Source organism: Trachemys scripta, chromosome 2 (genome assembly GCF_013100865.1).
Source record: "Trachemys scripta elegans isolate TJP31775 chromosome 2, CAS_Tse_1.0, whole genome shotgun sequence".
NCBI classification, from domain to species: domain Eukaryota; kingdom Metazoa; phylum Chordata; order Testudines; family Emydidae; genus Trachemys; species Trachemys scripta.
Window position 1 is genome coordinate 40444336 of NC_048299.1, and position 19317 is coordinate 40463652.

General features: G+C 39.8%; 2 protein-coding genes across 8 annotated transcripts in view; one reads left to right on the plus strand and one right to left on the minus strand.

Annotated features, from left to right (window-relative positions):
- The window catches only part of NMT2 (N-myristoyltransferase 2), a 51805-nt gene extending 38060 nt beyond the window's left edge, over positions 1 to 13745 (plus strand). For both annotated transcript variants that reach the window (XM_034760369.1, XM_034760370.1), the window contains exons 8-12: positions 738 to 846; positions 3617 to 3787; positions 4266 to 4433; positions 9689 to 9826; positions 9994 to 13745. In XM_034760369.1, the coding sequence (XP_034616260.1) occupies positions 738 to 846; positions 3617 to 3787; positions 4266 to 4433; positions 9689 to 9826; positions 9994 to 10014 (607 nt within the window). In that variant the 3' untranslated portion in view covers positions 10015 to 13745. The remainder of the gene's footprint in view (positions 1 to 737; positions 847 to 3616; positions 3788 to 4265; positions 4434 to 9688; positions 9827 to 9993) is intronic.
- A 189-nt stretch (positions 13746 to 13934) lies between these two features.
- Positions 13935 to 18844, minus strand: RPP38 (ribonuclease P/MRP subunit p38). 6 transcript variants are annotated; one of them, XM_034760376.1, is made up of 4 exons: positions 18726 to 18806; positions 17804 to 17886; positions 16531 to 16598; positions 14793 to 15006 (listed from the first exon to the last, which is right to left on the minus strand). In XM_034760376.1, exons 1-4 carry the CDS (start codon positions 18771 to 18773, stop codon positions 14936 to 14938), a joined length of 270 nt encoding a protein of 89 aa, XP_034616267.1. In that variant the 5' UTR covers positions 18774 to 18806; the 3' UTR covers positions 14793 to 14935. The 6 variants fall into 6 exon arrangements, with proteins under 6 accessions (XP_034616264.1, XP_034616265.1, XP_034616262.1 ...); XM_034760373.1 differs by lacking the exon at positions 16531 to 16598 and having other exon boundaries at positions 13935 to 15006; positions 18797 to 18844; XM_034760374.1 differs by lacking the exon at positions 16531 to 16598 and having other exon boundaries at positions 13935 to 15006; positions 18726 to 18744.
- Between the last annotated feature and the right edge of the window lie 473 nt (positions 18845 to 19317).

The following is a 19317-nucleotide window of genomic DNA, read 5'->3' on the forward strand; positions in this document are numbered from 1 at the left end:
AAGGGAGATTTGTTGTGCATCTCACAATGATGTAAGAACTGTACTGTCAGAAAAGTTTTGTCTGAAGTTCAATATAACTTTGTTTGTATGGAGTGAATTCAATATTGCTTATGCTGCCACAAGTTCAAATCACTGTAGAGTTGGCTCAGCCCTTAATCCTTCTGATAGATAACCAAGCTCTGTGCAGTTCTTTGGATAAATTTTAAAAGCTGAAATCTTGTTTGCCGTTTATGGACATCAGAAATACCATGAGTCTTTTTTTGGGGGAAGAGTAGGTATAGGTTTTGCTATCCCTCACCATAATTTTCCCTCCTTTGATGCTGGGTATTCAAAGGTGTTCTATCACAGAGACAGCTGGCAGGAGAAGGCCCTCCCAAAAAAACTGTTTACACAGACAAGCAGAAGGTCTTGTCTGTACAGCAAAATGAGTGTTGTGAAGACAACCAAGGCTATGACAAGAGTGAAATTGCCCTGATTACTAATCTCAATATTAAAAATGTGTGTGGGTACAAACAATGATAGTCAACCATACCATGGTCATTCACAAGTTTAAAAGGTGTAGTGTCGACACTTTATTGGGCTGTTTAGCTACTGCTCAAGCCCCCCATAGATATAGGATTGCTCCTTAGATGCAATTGTTTAATTTTGGGAGGCAGGGATTGGATGAAATATATATAAAACATATATTATTAAAATTAGTAATTTATATTAACATGTATTTTAAATTGTATTTCCAGGTACTGGCATCGATCACTGAACCCCAGAAAATTGGTAGAGGTGAAATTTTCACATTTGAGTAGAAATATGACTTTACAAAGAACAATGAAGCTCTACAGACTTCCCGATGTAAGCAATGTATCTGCCTAGAGAACCCTCACAGTTATTGTGAGGCCCAAAATACCCTTCCATCTGTCTCCTACAAGGCAAGCTTTTCATTTTGGAAGGAAAGCATTTACACCATGTAAAAACATATTTGTTGGTTGGGAAGGAGATTACAAGAGTGTAGATGAGTTTATTTAGAAATACCAGAGACCTTAAAAAACCCACAAAACTCCCCAAGTAAACTTCAACTCAATCCCCTTCAACCACAAACTGAAGACACACACTTTTTACAACTGTATACCATTAATTGTTCATCCAATTAATATATCATTTTTAATGGAGTAGGAAATTCACAGTTTATTACGAAGAAATCATCCTAAAATGTTAAGGCAATGCTGAGAAGCATTTTAACCCAATTTGCCAGAGAATGTTTTCTCCACACAGCGAACTGTTTCAGCAAATTGTAGTTCAGGAAATGCTATGTACTGTGCATGTCTTTTCTTTGGATAAAAATCTTCCCGCCTGCCCCCTCCAAGTTTTTCCATAATGACTTACCTGCCTTTGGACAGCCATGTCTGCCATCATTGTTTGGTCTGATGTCACAGATGCTCATTACTTTTATAGCGTCAACACTATACTAGATGCTCCCCTGCACAGCTCAGTCCATTGTTTGTGTCTCAGTACGTAATGCTATCAGTGTGACCCACTTCCCATGCTGCGCACACATGCGCTCTCACTGTGTGCAGTGCAGTAGTTGGCAGAGCCTAAAAATGAATAACTAAATTAATTTAGTTTTTAAGCCCAAAGAACTAAGTCTAACTTTAGTCAAATTTGAAATAATTTTTAGATGCTAAAAATCTAGTAGATAATTCAGATATAGGGTTTGGTGGCATTTCTGTTCTTCTCATATAGACAAGGTTCATAAATGAATGGGGTTTATTAGAAAATATACAACTCTTATTCTAACCAATCTTTCTAATTCATAAGTTACAGACTACAATAGAAGAAAAATAAAGTATGGGGAGGGGGGAAATAAGCCCTAGAAACACACCTAGGAAGAGATTAGGACATGTATGCAGCACTGTACACAGACAATAACTTCTGAGTAAAATTTCCAAAGCCCCTAAGTGCCATTTTCAAAAGTGACAGAAGCACTTAGCAGCCTATGTCTCTCAGAAAGTCAAGAGAACTTAAGATCCTTGTACCTAAAGGTATGTCTGTGCTGTAATTGGACATGTGATTCAGCTCAGATAGGCCTAGCACTAGCTTTAATCTAACTAGTGGATCTCAGCATAGTTAGCAACACAACTCTTGATATTTTTTACTGTCTACTCTGAAGATCTGTTTGAAATCATATAAGAATATTGTGATTATATTAACAAAATGTTACTTTAAACAAAGCTTCTTGGGTATTTTTCACTTTCCAAGTATATAGTTACTTCTTTTAAGACAAACTGAAAGTGAGGAAAAAGTATACCAAAAGGAACACACCTTGCCAATCTGTTGTTGTTTCAGACATTTGTTTTCATACCTTCTTCTGCCAGGAGATCAAAATCCTGGGCTAGAACTGCCACTTGAGCTGGGATACATTCAGAGCAGCTTGATGGTGGGGCAGGAGGCAAGTGGCTTTAAGCCACAAATTGTTCCCTAGTCCTGTAGTTGGCTGTGTGCTGGACTGTTCCCCAGCATGTCCAAACTGCCTCAGGCTATTTTAGCAGCTGAGGATTTCTGGGACTTAAGGATGCCCCAGCCAGGCTTCCTTCCCTGCAGGCACACTCCCTATGTGGGCAGCTGCAGTAGTTCTACACCACTCAGTGATCCATCTTCCATATGGGGCATCCTCAGGGATCCGTTAAGCTAGTTTTCTGACTGCTTTGCTGGAATTGGGCAAAGTTGTAAGAGCCAGCCTGAAAATTGGGGCCCCCTGTATTTGACCTTGCCGTGTTACCATGAAAAATGACTAACATGTTAAACAAATTCATTATATGACTTCATTGAATGATGAAGCAGATATGCTCTGAAAGAGAATGAACCTTTGTTTAATGAAGAAATATGCTGGATAATTAACAAAAATGTGTTGGAGAAAATAAGATTGTCGCTTGCCACACTTCTAAATGTTAATTACAATGTATTAGAAATATTTTTTTTCCATTGTATAAAGTCTCTCTGTAAAATATCTTATTTTCTAAAATATATTGTAGATTAGTAATTCCAGGATGGCCTTAATTTATATGAGGAGGGGTTTCTCATGAGTAGAAAAATGGTTATGTCTGCATAGAAAATTTAGACAAGAAGCTAGTTTGGAGGGGTAAAAGCATTTGGAAATTTTCATGTTAAATGTTTGCTGACCAAATATAAACACACAAGAGAAAGTAATTTTTACTTGGTATCCAACATATTTTTGTCTTCTGGTCAGTTACTGATAATCAGGGTTTTTTCTGGACCCTAAATAATTTAGAAGAAAAGTAGTAATGATCAAACTAAAAAAGGAACACACTATGTTTGTAGTTTACGCTACAGTCAACGGTGTCTGTTTCCCTGGAGAAATGAAGTAGTACTAGTAATGGTATGTAAAGATTGACATGCCCTAGACTGTCTCAGTAATTAGAAGGTAGGGAATATTGATTGAAAGCAGTTTGTAAATTGGCATAATGAATTATAATGCTAGAGTAAAGTAGGCTAATATTGAATATTCTATAGCAAATGGAGTGCACTCTGTAACCTGCTTTCACATATTTTGTAAATAAATTCCTCCTTTCAACATCTTATTTTTTTTTCTTTTTATTATAACAAGGCCACAAAGACTTCAGGTTTGAGACCAATGGAACAAAAAGACATTAAAGCAGTGCAAGAACTGATCAACAGTTACTTGAAGCAATTTAATCTTGCTCCTGTAATGGATGAAGAAGAGGTAGCCCACTGGTTCCTGCCTCAGGATCATATTATTGACACCTTTGTAGTTGAGGTAAAAACATGGGTTAACAATGTAAATGAGGTATATGTAAATTCCACCCTTGTCTCCCCAGTAATTTTACACAGGTAATTTAATGTGAGGCTATATTGACATTAGGGTTTTGATGGCATCAAGATAACTACCATGAGAAACCAGAGGACTTTCTAGTGTATTCAGAGCCATGATCTATACTTAACCTTGCATTGTAGCATTTGTGGAGCTTGATATAGTTTCTCCGTTTTGTTCATTATGAAATTAAGATGTTCTGAGGGCACCAATTCTGTGCGTCTGATTTTAACCAAGAGAATTTTTGAAGTTGTGATGAATGCGTGGTAGAGACCAGTGCTGAAAGCCATGCCACCTGAATGGTAGGCTTCTGGCAGCTAGTATTTGTAATTTCCCAAAATATCTGCTGCGCAGGGTAAGGGCTAAAACTGTAGCTAATTAATTACAAGTTGATTCTTCATTCAATGACTTTTTTCTTCCCCAGAGTTCAAATGGTATTTTAACCGATTTCCTGAGTTTCTACACGTTACCTTCAACAGTTATGCACCACCCTGTTCATAAAAGCCTCAAAGCTGCCTATTCCTTCTACAATATTCATACAGAGACTCCTCTCTTGGATTTAATGAATGATGCACTCATTATAGCTAAATTGGTAAGTAACTTACTTTCCCTGTCTACTTTTCTCAGAAAAGTAGGGTAATTTTAAAAAAAAAAAATTCCATTTTCTTTTACTTTAAAAAGGGATTTTTAATGCACTTGCAGAACTTAAAAAAAGCTATACTAGCTTTTCTCTTCACTTTGAACAGCACTAGAGAAAAAGGAAAAAATTCCCATAAACCTGCACTATTTTTACAAAATATATTTTGAATAGTGCTGTTGATTAATTGCAGTTAACTCACGCGATTAACTCAAAAAAATTAATTGCAATTAATCACACTGCTAAACAATAGAATACCAATTTAAATTTATTAAATATTTTTGATGCTCTTCTACATTTTCAAATATATTGATTTCAGTTATAACGCAGAATACAAAGTGTACAGTGCTCACTTTATATTATTTTTATTACAAATATTTGCACTGTAAAATGATAAACAAAAAGAAATAGTATTTTTTTTTCAGTTCACCTCATAGAAGTACCGTAATGCAATCTCTTTATCATGAAAGTGCTACCTACAAATGTAGTTTTTTTGTTACATGACTGCACTCAAAAACAAAACAATGTAAAACTTTAGGGCCTACAAGTCCATTCAGGCCTACTTCTTGTTCAGCCAATCACTAAGAGAAACAAGTTTGTTTACAGGACATAATGCTGCCCATTTCTTAATTACAGTGTCACCTGAAAGCGAGAACAGGCGTTCTCATGGCACTGTTGTAGCTGGTGTCACAAGATATTTATGTTTCAGATGTGCTAAAGATTCATCTGCCCTCTTCATGCTTCGGCCATTGATCCAGAGGACATGCTTCCAAGTAGATGGTGCTGGTTAAAAAAATAATGCGTTAATTACATTTCTGACTGAACTCCTTGGGGGAGAATTGTATGTCTCCTGCTCTGTTTTACCTGCACTCTGCCATATATTTCATGTTATAGCAGTCTCGGATGATGACCCAGCATATGTTGTTCATTTTAAGAACACTTTCACAGCAAATTTGACAAAATGCAAAGAAGATAGCAATGTGAGATTTCTAAAAATAGCTACAGCACTCGACCCAAGATTTAAGAATCAGAAGTGCCTTCCAAAATCAGAGAGGGATGAGGTGTGGAGCATGCTTTCAGAAGTCTTAAAAGAGCAACACTCTGATGTGGAAACTACAGAACCCGTACCACCAAAAAATAAAATCAATCTTCTGCTGCTGGCAGCTGACTCAGATGATGAAAATGAACATGCGTCGGTCCGCACTGCTTTGGATTGTTATTGAACAGAACCCGTCATCAGCATGGACGCATGTCTTCTGGAATAGTGGTTGAAGCATCAAGGCACATATGAATCTTTAGCGCATCTGGCATGTAAATATCTTGCAACGCCAACTACAACAGTGTCATTTGAACGCCTGTTCTCACTTTCAGGTGACATTGTAACAAGGTGACATTTTAACAAGTGACATTGTAACAAGAAGCGGGCAGCATTATCTCCTGCAAATGTAAACAAACTTGCTTGTCTGAGCTTTTGGCTGAACAAGAAGTAGAACTCATTGGACTTACAGGCTCTAAAGTTTTACATTGTTTTATTTTTGAATGCAGGGATTTTATGGTACATAATTCTACATTTGTAAGTTCAACTTTCATGATAAAGAGATTGCACTACAGTACTTGTATCAGGTGAATTGAAAAATACTATTTCTTTTGTTTTTTCACAGTGCAAATATTTGAAATAAAAAAATATAAAACTGAGCATTGTACACTTTGCATTCTGTGTTTGTAATTGAAATCAATATATTAGAAAATGTGGGAAACATCCAAAATATTTAAATAAGTGATATTCTATTATTATTTAGCAGTGCGATTAATCGCACGATTAACTTTTTTAATCACGCGATTAATCACGATTCATTTTTTAATTGCTTGACAGCCCTAATTTTGAACGGCTAGCCAAAAACTCAAAAGGTAATAACAAAATGTTTAAGTACATCAGAAGCAGGAAGCCTGCTAAACAACCAATGGGGCCCCTCGATGATTGAGATACAAAAGGAGCGCTTAAAGACGATAAAGTCATTGCGGAGAAACTAAATGGATTCTTTGCTTCAGTCTTCACGGCTGAGGATGTTAGGGAGATTCCCAAACCTGAGCCGGCTTTTGTAGGTGACAAATCTGAGGAACTGTCACAGATTGAAGTGTCACTAGAGGAGGTTTTGGAATTAATTGATAAACTTAACATTAACAAGTCACCGGGTCCAGTGTAATCTTGTAATCCAGTGGGCATTCATCCAAGAGTTCTGAAAGAACTCAAATGTAAAGTTGCGGAACTATTAACTAGGGTTTGTAACCTGTCCTTTAAATCGGCTTCTGTATCCAACGACTGGAAGATAGCTAATGTAACGCCAATATTTAAAAAGGGCTCTAGAGGTGATCCCGGCAATTACAGACCGGTAAGTTGAACGTTGGTACCGGGCAAATTAGTCGAAACAATAGTAAAGAATAAAATTGTCAGACACATAGAAGAACATAAATGGTTGGGCAAAAGTCAACATGGTTTCTCTAAAGGGAAATTGTCTTACTAATCATTAAAGTTCTTTGAAGGGGCTAACAAACTTGGACAAGGGGGATCCAGTGGACATAGTGTACTTAGATTTCCAGAAAGCCTTTGACAAGGTCCCTTACCAAAGGCTCTTACGTAAATTAAGTTGTCATGGGATAAAAGGGAAGGTCCTTTCATGGATTGAGAACTGGTTAAAAGACTGGGACAAAGGGTAGGAATTAATGGTAAATTCTCGGAATGGAGAGGGGTAACTAGTGGTGTTCCCCAAGGGTCAGTCCTAGGACCAATCCTATTCAACTTATTCATAAATGATCTGGAGAAAGGGGTAAACAGTGAAGTGGCAAAGTTTGCAGATGATACTAAACTGCTCAAGATAGTTAAGACCAAAGCAGACTGTGAAGAACTTCAAAAAGATCTCACAAAACTAATTGATTGGGCAACAAAATGGCAAATGAAATTTAATGTGGATAAATGTAAAGTAATGCACATTGGAAAAAATAACCCTAACTATACATACAATATGATAGGGGGGTAATTTTAGCTACAACGAATCAGGAAAAAGATCTTGGAGTCATCGTTGATAGATCTCTGAAGCCGTCCACGCAGTGTGCAGAGGCAGTCAAAAAAGCAAACAGGATGTTAGGTATCATTAAAAAGGGGATAGAGAATAAGAAGGAGAATATATTATTGCCCTTATATAAATCAATGGTACGCCCATATCTTGAATCCCCTATGTGGTATGCAGACAGAATACAGATGTGGTCTCCTCATCTCAAAAAAGATATACTGGCACTAGAAAAGGTCCAGAGAAGGGCAACTAAAATGATTAGGGGTTTGGAACGGGTCCCATATGAGGAGAGATTAAAGAGGCTAGGACTTTTCATCTTGGAAAAGAGGAGACTAAGGGGGGATATGATAGAGGTATATAAAATCATAAGTGATGTGGAGAAAGTAGATAAGGAAAAGTTACTTACTTATTCCCATAATACAAGAACTAGGGATCACCAAATGAAATTAATAGGCAGCAGGTTTAAAACAAATAAAAGGAAGATCTTCTTCACACAGTGCACAGTCAACTTGTGGAACTCCTTGCCTGAGGAGGTTGTGAAGGGTAGGACTATAACAGTGTTTAAAAGAGAACTGGATAAGTTCATGGAGGTTAAGTACATTAATGGCTATTAGCCAGGATGGGTAAGAAATGGTGTCTCTAGACTCTATTTGTCAGAGGGTGGAGATGGATGGCAGGAGAGAGATCACTTGATCATTACCTGTTAGGTTCACTCCCTCTGGGGCACCTAGCATTGGCCACTGTTGGTAGACAGGATGCTGGGCTAGATGGACCTTTGTTCTGACCCAGTACGGCCGTTCTTATGTTCTTATGTAGGAGACCAGTGGGCATGGGAAGGAGGGTTCAGGGGGCTAGGGCCCCAGGGAGCGGGTGCAGGGGGCTGGGGCATGGGAAGGAGGGTGCAGCCAGTGCATGGGGGACAGACTGTAGATGTGTGGACTGGTGGCCGGGGACAGTCCTTGGATGGGAGGCTAGATAGACACAGTCCCTGGATGGAGGGATTGAGGGCAGGGAGCAAGTGCTGGGGGGGCAGTTCCTGGGTGGAGGACTGGATGCTGGAGGGGGCAGTCCCTGGGGGGGCTGTTCTGCCCTGGACAGGGCACCCTGTCTCTTCAAAGCAGGCACGTGTGCCAGACCACTGTTGGGGGGGGTGTCTGGATGCTGGGGGGACAGTCCCAGGAGGGTTGGGTGATGTGGGGCATTCCCTAGGTGGGGGGACTGGGTGCCTGGAGGACAGTCCCTGGCTCGGGTGAGCACCCCACCCTGGGCAGGGCTCCTCATCTTTGCAGGCAGGCTCTGCAGCCATGCTCTCCAGGCACCCAGCCTAGCCACGCTGCCAGCAGCAGCGTGTCATGCCATGCCACTCCTCCAGTAAATTAATTTTAAGTTAATGTCTTGACTTATTTTGCTAATTTAAAATGCTCTTGATAGACATTTGCCAGTATTGAAATGAAAGGTACTAAATTGATTTGAATCGTATTGCTATCATATAACAAATACTAAATCTTTTATTTTTTTTCCCCAGAAGTATTGCAGTGGTTCTCAAACTGTGGGTTGGAACCCCAAAGTGGGTCGCAACCCTGTTTTAATGGGGTTGCCAGGGCTGGCGTTAGACTTGCTGGGGCCTGAGACTGAAGCCTGAGCTTTGACTTCCATTAAGCTTCAGCTTCCATTTAGCTTCACACCAACCTGGGGTGGCAGGGCTTAGGTTGTGCCCCCCTGCCCAGGGCGGCAGGGCTTGGTGGGGCTTAGGTTTCTGTCCCCCTGCTGGGGTCATGTAGTAATTTTTTGTTGTCAGAAGGGGGTCCCGGTGCAATGAAATTTGAGAACCCATGATGTATTGTATTGTGGATGGGGCCCACATAACACATAGAGAGCTGTATGCATCCCACAATGGTAAATAGGTTAAGAACCACTGTTCTAGAGATATAACCTTCAGTCTAAATTCCATGTGGTGTGCAGACAGAATTACTTTCTATTGGAAAAATCTTCTATTCTGCATGCATATCAGAATGCAGGATCAAATCTAATGTCTATTTAGTGAAAATCATTAGACTCTCAGATACATTTATACCCATTATGCGTTTCAAAGTATCATTTGAAAATCAAAATAAAATTTCAAAAATGTTTTGATATTTCCAGAAAGGATTTGATGTGTTCAATGCACTAGACTTGATGGAAAACAAAACATTCCTGGAAAAACTCAAGTTTGGGATAGGAGATGGGAACTTGCAGTATTATTTGTACAACTGGCGGTGTCCTGGCATGGAATCCGAAAAGGTAAGAGAGAAAAGAGCTTCTGTGCACAGTTAATAAAAATAAATTAATTTAAGAATGTCAAAACTTAATGTTTTTTTAATTGAACATCTAAGATTCATAATTAAGTTCAAAAAGCCAGTATTTGTTGCTATACTTGCATTAATTACTGCATTTTGCTCTTACTTTAGGTTGGCCTTGTATTACAATAAGGAGGACCATTGTGTTTCTAGAACTCTGAAGCTGTCGTTTGGATTGATTTAATCTACATAACAGTTCTTGGAACAGTATTGTTCAAGAGGAATAAAAGCACAACATCAGTGAAATTGAAAATATCCATCTAAAATAATGAAGAAATCCGTAGCTGACCAATTTTCACATTTTCAGATAAAATGGAAAGTTCATGAAACTTTTATTGTCCATAAAAAGAATAAAAGCACATTCATTTAATTTTCAAAGCTTAGCTCGCACCTTGATAAAAAGACGGTATTTTTTTCCACTCTGTAGAAAAGACTGTTTTGTACAAACTGAACTGCAGTGGTGGATTAGGGTACGAAAATCTTTGCTATTATGTGAATGAACTGCTGCATTTCTATTTATTAAGTGGTGGTGTATGTTTGTCAGTGTAACAGAATGAAGGATCCAAACTGAGTATCCTTGCTTATAAAATTCACATGGATGTCATCATTTGGGGTATAATAATGGAGTTATGATACATTTGTAGCTAATATGAAAGTCTTGGATGTTTTTGTAACTGGAGCAGTATGAAAATGTGCTGGTTTGACTAGTGCATTTGTTTCTCCATAAGCAACGCTGCCAAATCAATAAAAATACAGATTTGTACGTTGATCTTCAATAGATCAGTGGATTGATTCAGTAGTATTGCACTGTTCAGTGCAGATATCTGTTGCCATAATGATTATAAATTACTGTACTTAATTTATAGTTGTGGCACAAAACCTTAGTTTTTCCTCAGTAGATCAACATCAGCCTGTGTGTAAAACTAAGAATTTTGATAATGCTGTCAAACTATTTATAGTTTTGAATGTTTTCAATGCTTCTGCAAAAATTGCACATATTTCTTTGTCTACTTTGAAGTCTGTAATTCTAACGAAAAGTATCTTGTGTAAATAAGTATTCATAAATTGTTACTGGTAGTGTTTTTATCCTGAATTTTGAACAAAAGGTTTCACTGCATATAGTGCCAGTAATCTTCTTCCTATCCCCTGGAAAGACTATGTACTGGCCTTAACTTAAATGCAACAACTTGATTTTTATTTCCTCATGAATGCTCTGCAACCAGAAGCATTTGGAATATGTTCCATAATGTCATATTCATAGCTTAAATTGTGATGGGAATTCTTAGAGTTTAGGTATGCTATAGTCATATGAGCAGCAAAAATCTACACTTCTAGCTGAAAGTGCCAAATCGTGGTGAAGGTTACATGCTGTGCAGGTATTTTGGACATTACTTGAATATTGGTGAAATATTTATGGATAAACCTGGCTTTAACACCCCCATAATTCTAAATGAGAGAGCAAATTTTGCTCAACTTTAGGAGCTGTCTGAAATTAGCAATGTAGAGAGAAAGAGTTAGTTCTGCCTCTATCACTGGACTTAACACCTTGTATTGGCAGCTTCTCATAAAAGTCAGTCTTTTATAATGGAAGGGGACTCTACCCCATACATACAGGGGTAACAGGCTCTCAGGCTTTGTCTAAACTATGATTTAAAGGCATATTGCAAGGTAAATGTATTCTAACCCATACTAATACACAGTTACTCTAATGTGCACAGTGCAACCTGCTTCAATATGTGCTCAAGTTAAAGCACGCTGCCCTTGTCTACATTAGACTTTGAAAGGTAGTACATTCCAACCCCCCAGGGCTGGCTTCCAATTATCCATAGTAGGATTTAATTAGCCACTTATGTCATTAAAGCTAAAATGGTTTGTACCTTAAAGTCACTGAGGGCCTATTGCTGGCCTAAAGAACACAAGCTGTGTCTACACAGGCACATCCAGGAAAGTTATGACAAATCAACTTAACCTTACATTGATGTGCATAAGTTAAAGCCTATTAACCACTCACATGGATGCTCTCATGCAAGAATAAAGCAGCCTTATTCTGTGATAGTTTAATTCTCTGCCAAAGAGTGAGGATTAAACCAGTGGTTTCTGAATTTATTAATGTGAGCTACAAACTGCATTTTGTCTTTTTTTGTACCTACCATTACATATATGAACCCTCAGCTCTAGCACTGCAACCCTAAATCCCATCTATGTTCAGAGGTGGGGGGAGGGTTTGGAGCTCACCCTGGACTCACCCCAATGGCAGCTCCAGTCTGGGGGGAGGGAGGGTTGGTCCCAGCTCTGGGCATTGCAATTGGGTGCATGGGGGTGCAGCACCATTCATTTTTGCACGCACACACACAATTTTGACAGAGGGGTGGCCAGGCCAAATTTGAGTGGCACTGTATCATGACACACAGGGTTGCAATGCCACTCCTGTTTGGCCCTTCTACACTATCATGAGAGAGTAGCTGCATCAAACTTGAGTGGCACTGTGACCACAAGCTTCAAGTTGCAACACCCAGCATGGGGAACTGGACCGTGTCCCACAGGACAAAAGCTGCTGCTGTGGGTGAGAGCGGGGCAGGTTTTCTCTCCAACACCCCTGCTGCATTGGAGCCTTCCATCTGCACCAAGCTGGGAAAAGTATATGTTAGCCTAAGTCTGGGCTCAGCAAGAGGTTATTCTGACCCTGGACATGGCAACCCATCTAGAACCTTCCCACAACCCACTGCTTGGAAAACACTATCTTAAACTAAGGCCATTTTATTCCTGAATGAGAACAGCTATTGGGGTGGTAATGTGCTTTAATTTACCCTTTTAGTTGATTCACTTTAACTTTCCTGAGTGACAAGTGCAAAGAACACACACAGCAAGGCTAAAAATTAGTATCTGCCTTTTTTTTTTCCCCAGGCAGGGGCCTGTGGGCATTTTGCTATTAGAAGCCTCTGCTGCAGTTTGCTTTTGACCCTTTTTAATTTGTCCCCTTAACTTGTACATGAGTGGAGGGAAAAGGGAATCCAGAATACAGGCAGCTTAGATAATCTTTGACCTGGAACATAGAAGTTTCTCCCCTATTTAAAAAAAAAAAAAAAAAAAAAAAAAAACCACCACAGGCTCACTTAAAGAAAGAGGCTTTTGCTAGCTTTCTTCCTGAAGGACAGTAGTAGCTTTTGAGTAAAATGTGAGATCTCAGTAAACTACTTTATTTTGTTGAGCTCATACACGTTTTTTTTATTGCAGTCTGAGCTGCTTCATTGTTCCCTACCTTCTAAACATCCTTACACAATTTCCTGCAAAATATCTGGTGTGTGCTCTCATTACATTCTACTGCTTACTATGGCAGTTTCTTAAAGTGCATTTCCCTTCAAGAGTTAAGTATCATACCATTTTCAGCTATTTGGAATTATTACAATTCTTACCTGCCATTTTACATGCAATAGTACATAAAATATATCTGAAGTTATTGGAAATACTTTCTAAACTCCCTTTGTGAAATAATTTTGACAGTTAACTTCGTCTTTGTATTATGTGGCTCCTCTGAGAGAATGTCTCGGTTTGCATACAACAGTCTTTTTTAAAATGCATTTTTCCTGCAACAGAAGTATTTAATTATTCGTATGTTGATCAAGACTAATGTTTTCCTTTAGCATATCAGAGACCAAATATATCTGGAAACCAGTTTAGCGTGCATCTCTTGACCAAAACCAACCTCGTAGAGCAGAGTATTAACATTCAAAACCAGAGCCTGTGTGCGTGCCTACCAGTTACAGATGTTTGCCTGAAACATCTTATAGATGACCAGCTTTTAAAAAACAAAGTTTATACCAGCATGGACACTTGTTTGAATAAACTTTCAATTTTGATATTCATTTGTTTGAATAGTTACATTTAATTTTAGAGTTTTGTTCTAAGTATATTCATTCCCTAAAAACGAAAGAATTTGCTTGATGCTTTTCATTAATAGCAAATGCACATTCTAGAACTATACCACACACCAGTAAGCCCAGGCTCTCTAAACAATAGTTAAACATGTCTTAAGAAAGTAGTTAACACTTATGCACAATTTTATAGATTGCATGCTTTAATGACAGAACAAAACAAATCTGAGTTCATCTTCTATTGGTCAAATGACTTTACTTCTGAAGCCATGACATTTAAAAGCAGCTAACTTAGTTACATGGGGCAGTTTCCAATACTTCATCAAAATCACTTTACTCCCACTGTAAAGACCTGTACTAAACTAAGTTATTTTGAAGCAGCTTTTTTATTTTTGGGAGGTTTTCGTCTCTTATTTGGATTTGGAACAAGCTTTTTAATTCTGAGAGCTTGTAAAGTTACATTTGAAGAATCCGACTTATTGCTTTCAGTACATTTCCACTTATGGCTTTGAGAGAACTCCTCCACGGAGGTCTCCATAAGCTCGGTATCTTGAATTTCCAAAGGATCAGTATGTGCCTCCGCCATATGTTGCTCACTTCTATGGTGAATCCAGGGCACATCCAAGCTAGGTATCCGTGGTATTATACCTTCGACTACTTCAGTAAAAGTATCAGAATTCTTTTTAAAACCCAGTGCTAGAACAGATGTTAAGCCAAGCATAGGAGCTATGCTTTCACTAAGACGTGGAACCTGGCCAGCTGGGACTGCTCGACTTGCACTGAGCTGAATAAGGTGCATGGTGATCATAGTAGGTTTTGCAGATTTACACACCAGCACTAGAAGTAGTTCATTTTTTTCCAAAGATCTAGTAACCTCATTAATTCCAATAGCAAGCTGTTTCCTGATGTTTAAGTCAGTCCATCCTTGTTCTTGTTGAATATGGTCTATTTCCTTCTCCTTTGGAAGTACACTACAATCACTAGCATCACATTTTTCTTTAATTTGCCTTTTTGCAATAGAACGTTTTTTCCTCCTTCGAGTCTCAATCTTTTTAAGTCCAATGTGTTTAATCCTTTCTTCCAAGGTCTGGAGTATAAAGTGCATATCATCTCCTTCTAGGGTGTTCCACTTGATATCATATGGGTTATTTAAAGATGTTTTTACAGTAATTTTCTTTGCTTTACGGACTGATCCACCCCTGGCCTGCGCTATGGGCATCTTTATGCTTTTCTCTGTGTTTTGACACCTCAGCTATGAATAAGAGAAAAGAGGAAACTACTAGTTAATATTTTTAAGATATTAAAAGTGAACAGTCTTTAAAAAGTGCCTCTCTTGGGCATGCAATAGTCAAACTCTTTCTATTGCAACAGATTTGTGCTTCTTAGTACCTTTCCTAATGTTTTAAGAGATCTATAGCCTGTTTCACACCAGCTCAGTACCACTTTTTTTTAAATCTTTACAAAAAGCACATTCAGGAATCACCCAATGAAATTAATAGGCAGCAGCTTTAAAACAAAAGGAAGTACTTCTTCCACAACACAGAGTCAACCTGTGAACTCATTGCGAGGGGATGCTGTGAAGATCAAAATCATAACAGGGTTCAAAAAAGAACAAGGTAAGTTCATAGAGAATAGGTCCATCAATGGATATTAGTCAAGATGGTCTGGGATGCAACCCCATGCTTTAAGTGTTCCTAGCCTCTGATTTCCAGAAGCTGTTCTGTTCATTGCCTCTGAAGCACCTGGCATTGGCCACTGTCAGGAGACAGCATACTGGGCTAGCTGGATTGGTCTGACCCAGTGTGGCTGTTCTTATGTAGTATTAGACTTCAGTAATTACTTGGAAACATAGCACCTGCCCCATTCATTAATGAAAAAGCAACAAGTCAAGACTTGTGCCAAAAGTGATACATCTGAAACTGTACAGAGGCTGCTAGAGGTTCTACAGATTAAAAAACTAAGTCAAAACAAACCGTTGACGTTGTAGGAAACAAATATTTCATTTTTACTGCTGCACATATATATTTTGGAAACTATCAAGAGAACAATGATCTGAACCTATACTATCTCAACTGTAGCAAACTATTTTATATTCTTGAATTCATGAAGTATCTTTACTTTGATTAGCATCCTCAATCTTTCCCCCTTTGCAATGTAATTCACATTAGCAAGTGTTCTTGTTTACTGGCATTTAGAAGATACAATTTTTAAAAACTAATTCTTAGGCTTTTGTAAGGAAAGGCAGATATTCTATTGTACGCCCCCATGGAAACTCAGATTTGACCTGTAACAGCAGCATGTTATTCCACACATGGTATTGTGACATCTAAACTAAAGCAACTCAGGTTTCAAATCAGAAAGGTTGAGACCTGTCATTCTCAAGGGACGATCCACAATTACAGAACTCCCTCTAGAGAACAGACCAAGCACAATATTACTCACATTTAAAGGACAATAAGTTTATCTAGTTTATATAGATATTTCCCAAATAACCATTTCATAAGTTACCCTAGTCCTGCCTACATAGGCAAAAAGGTGTGTTTTTAATCAAGTTAGCTCAACTTGATTGAAATCACTCTAGCACCTTGAAGACCCAATTTAACACCATTATGATCATTTGGGCTGCTCATGTGCCTATGCTCTCACCTAGGCCACAACACAACCAGCTCAAATGATCTTACAATAGTTTCTCCAAATCAAGCTGTGTCTACACAGACATTTGGGAGGGTAGGGTTGTCTTCACTGAGTACAGTTAACTACTTGATTGAAAAAATACCTCTTCTGCCCATGTAGACAGGCACAATAACACTGTTCTGCAGGCAATCAACTACCACCATCTGTTCACTATAAAACAGAAGAAGGAAAATAAAAATAAAGATGTTTATGCTGACTATGGGATGGGAGTTTTTCCTTTTAGAGGCTATTTGATATCTTTTAATTTTATAGCTAATCCCGAGGGGTTTTTTTAGTAGCATAAGATTGGTCAAACAGCTTAATTTGTAAAATGACTCATAAAAGGAGCAACCTAAAGGCCGAAGCAACAAGAAGACAGAAAGGTAAGTATTTGCTACTGCTGGAGAGGCTGAATGTGTGTACCATGGGCACAGCCTAAGAGGAGAAGTGACAGCCTATGATGGAGTGGGGCAAAATGAGAATGTACCTTTTGGATTTTCTTCATCTGAAGGCTTTTAAGGAGGGACCCTATGGCATATGCGTAGCCTTCATACTGAACAGAGACCAAGAAAGAAGACAGCAGTAGAGTAGTATACAAAAAGTAGTAGGACAGATAAGAGAGATTAGCCAGGCTCAAATCTCATTGTGTGGAAGGGGTTTTGCTCCATGAGATTTAATTTCTCTCCTTCCCAAATAATCAGATTAAGGGAAAGTGACAGTATAAATAAATGTCCTATGGGTTCTCTACATTATGTGTACTACAATTTTATGTAATATAGGTGCATTGTTTTTGTTCAGGTATCATTTAATATTGGGTCCATGGTCCTAAGATCATCCTAGATGTTATAAAGATGCGTATTTTAAAAGTATATACATAAATAGGGCTTAAAAATACACTTGTGAGCAGGAAGCCTTTCCTGGGGAGTGTGCAGGTTATGGTTACGTCTTCAATTTCTGTAGAATTGTTTAAGATAAGTTACCTTTGCAAGCTTAAGGGCTGGAAATGTCACAAACATGAACTACATATAACATGCTGAAAGACACCTTTAACACTTCTGCTGTTAGGTAAAGCTATAAGCAACAGCGGTAGAGTGAAATTAGCAAGTATCTAGTTAGTTTTGCAGGATCTTTATGAGAAACATGTTGACAACAGTGAAGCTGTCAGTAATAAGGCATTTTCACGTTTGCTGCCATGGAAAGATCTGAGCAGAAGAAGCAGGCACTGAAATTATTCACTGGATAAGGTAATCAAAAAAAGGAAGGTTGGATGACTGATTGAGTATCCTCCTACCATAGCTAAAGGAGGAATATAGGGTTACATCCCTGGACTAATCTGGTGGACACACTCACATATCACGTATAGCTTTTATATTTACCTCTGACCAGTAGATTTAGTTCTCCAAACAGTAGATGTTCTGTTAAATATCTGAAGCCCTGTAGATACCTCAGAACACCAAACCTACGAAATCATGGTAAACTGTGATTATGAGCAAAATATCAACATTTAGCCTTGCTTATCTGCTCCTCAGTGAACTAATGTTTAAAACCTGCCACTTCTCTATTCAGAAACTAAGAACAACCAAATCCCAATTCTAGTGACAGACCTGGAACCATGCAGTAGGTGCCCAACCCCAACTCATCTTATCTTATCCCCACCTGAGCAGGAACCTGGCCCCGCCCCATCCGGGCCGAACCCCCCCACCCCCCGGTCCCCACCCGAGACGCAACCTCCCGTCCCCAATCCCCACCCGGGCCGCAACCCCCCGGCCCTCCTCCCCCACCTGAGCCGGAACCCCCTGGCCCCTCCCCCCAATCCCCACCCGGGCCGCAACTCCCGCCCCCACCTGATCCAGAACCTCCCAAACCCTCCAACCCCCAGGGGAGCGGGAACCCCCATCCTCTCTTCGTCATGAGCCAGAACTAAACCCCAACCCCGCCTCCACCATCGCCCAGGCCCGGCCCCCGCCCCGCCCCTCTCCTCTCCTCTCCCTCGGACCGAGCCGCCGGCCCCAGTCGCGCGCGCCTCATCCGCTGCCCGATGCAGCTTCCTACGGCCCCGCCGCCGGCAGGCCCGGCCCGAGACTCGCCTCCTCCCGCCGCTGGCGCCGAGGCTCGCAGGCCGCGGTGCGCCCGCAACGTGCCGCCAGGGGGCGCTGTGCGCCGGAACCCGGCCCCGCCAGGCCCTGCTCCGAGCGAGCCCCACGTGCGCCGGTGTAACGACAAAAGCCGCGGCCGGGGGCACATCCCGCCCGCCCCAGCGACGGTTACCGCCGTGTAAGTATGGCCGCCTTTGCCTACCCGGCAGAATTTGCGACCAGCGTCACTGACGCGTGAGTAGCACAACATGAATATTTCAATTGATTTATTACATGGTCCGAATGAGAAAAGCGTCTTTCATTTTGTAGGCAAGTCTACAGTGCATGCGCCTCTCACATCTTCCGGTCCAGGCTAACCCTGCGCAAATCGCACAGGTTCACGCTGTGTAAGCTTAGGCAGTACAAGTATGTGCTGTTCCCCAGGTTTTGCAAACATACAGGTTAAACTGGAAGAAAAAAAAAAAGTTACACCATAAACTTACATGCAGACTTGTCCAAAGGCATGTTCCTTCGCCTATTTGCCACTGTATGTGTAATTAGCAACAGTAATATCCCATCTTTTAGTATTGCTATCTGAATCAATTGTTGTGGGGTTTTCTGGTGGGTATGAAGACACCCAAAAAAAAAAAAATCTTATAGCAACCCTGCTGGAGTGCCCAACAGCAGTGTTTCCAAAATATAAGGTGAGTGTTCACAAACAGTTGTCAGCAACAACGTGCTTTTAAAAAAAAATCACAAGGGCAATGAAACCCATGTTCACTGTCAACTATCTGTGATCTGATAGTGAGGTTGAA

Bases quoted from the DNA above. Each gene is read 5' to 3' on its own strand.
- RPP38 (XM_034760373.1), bottom strand. From the start codon at position 14,973: ATGCCCATAGCGCAGGCCAGGGGTGGATCAGTCCGTAAAGCAAAGAAA.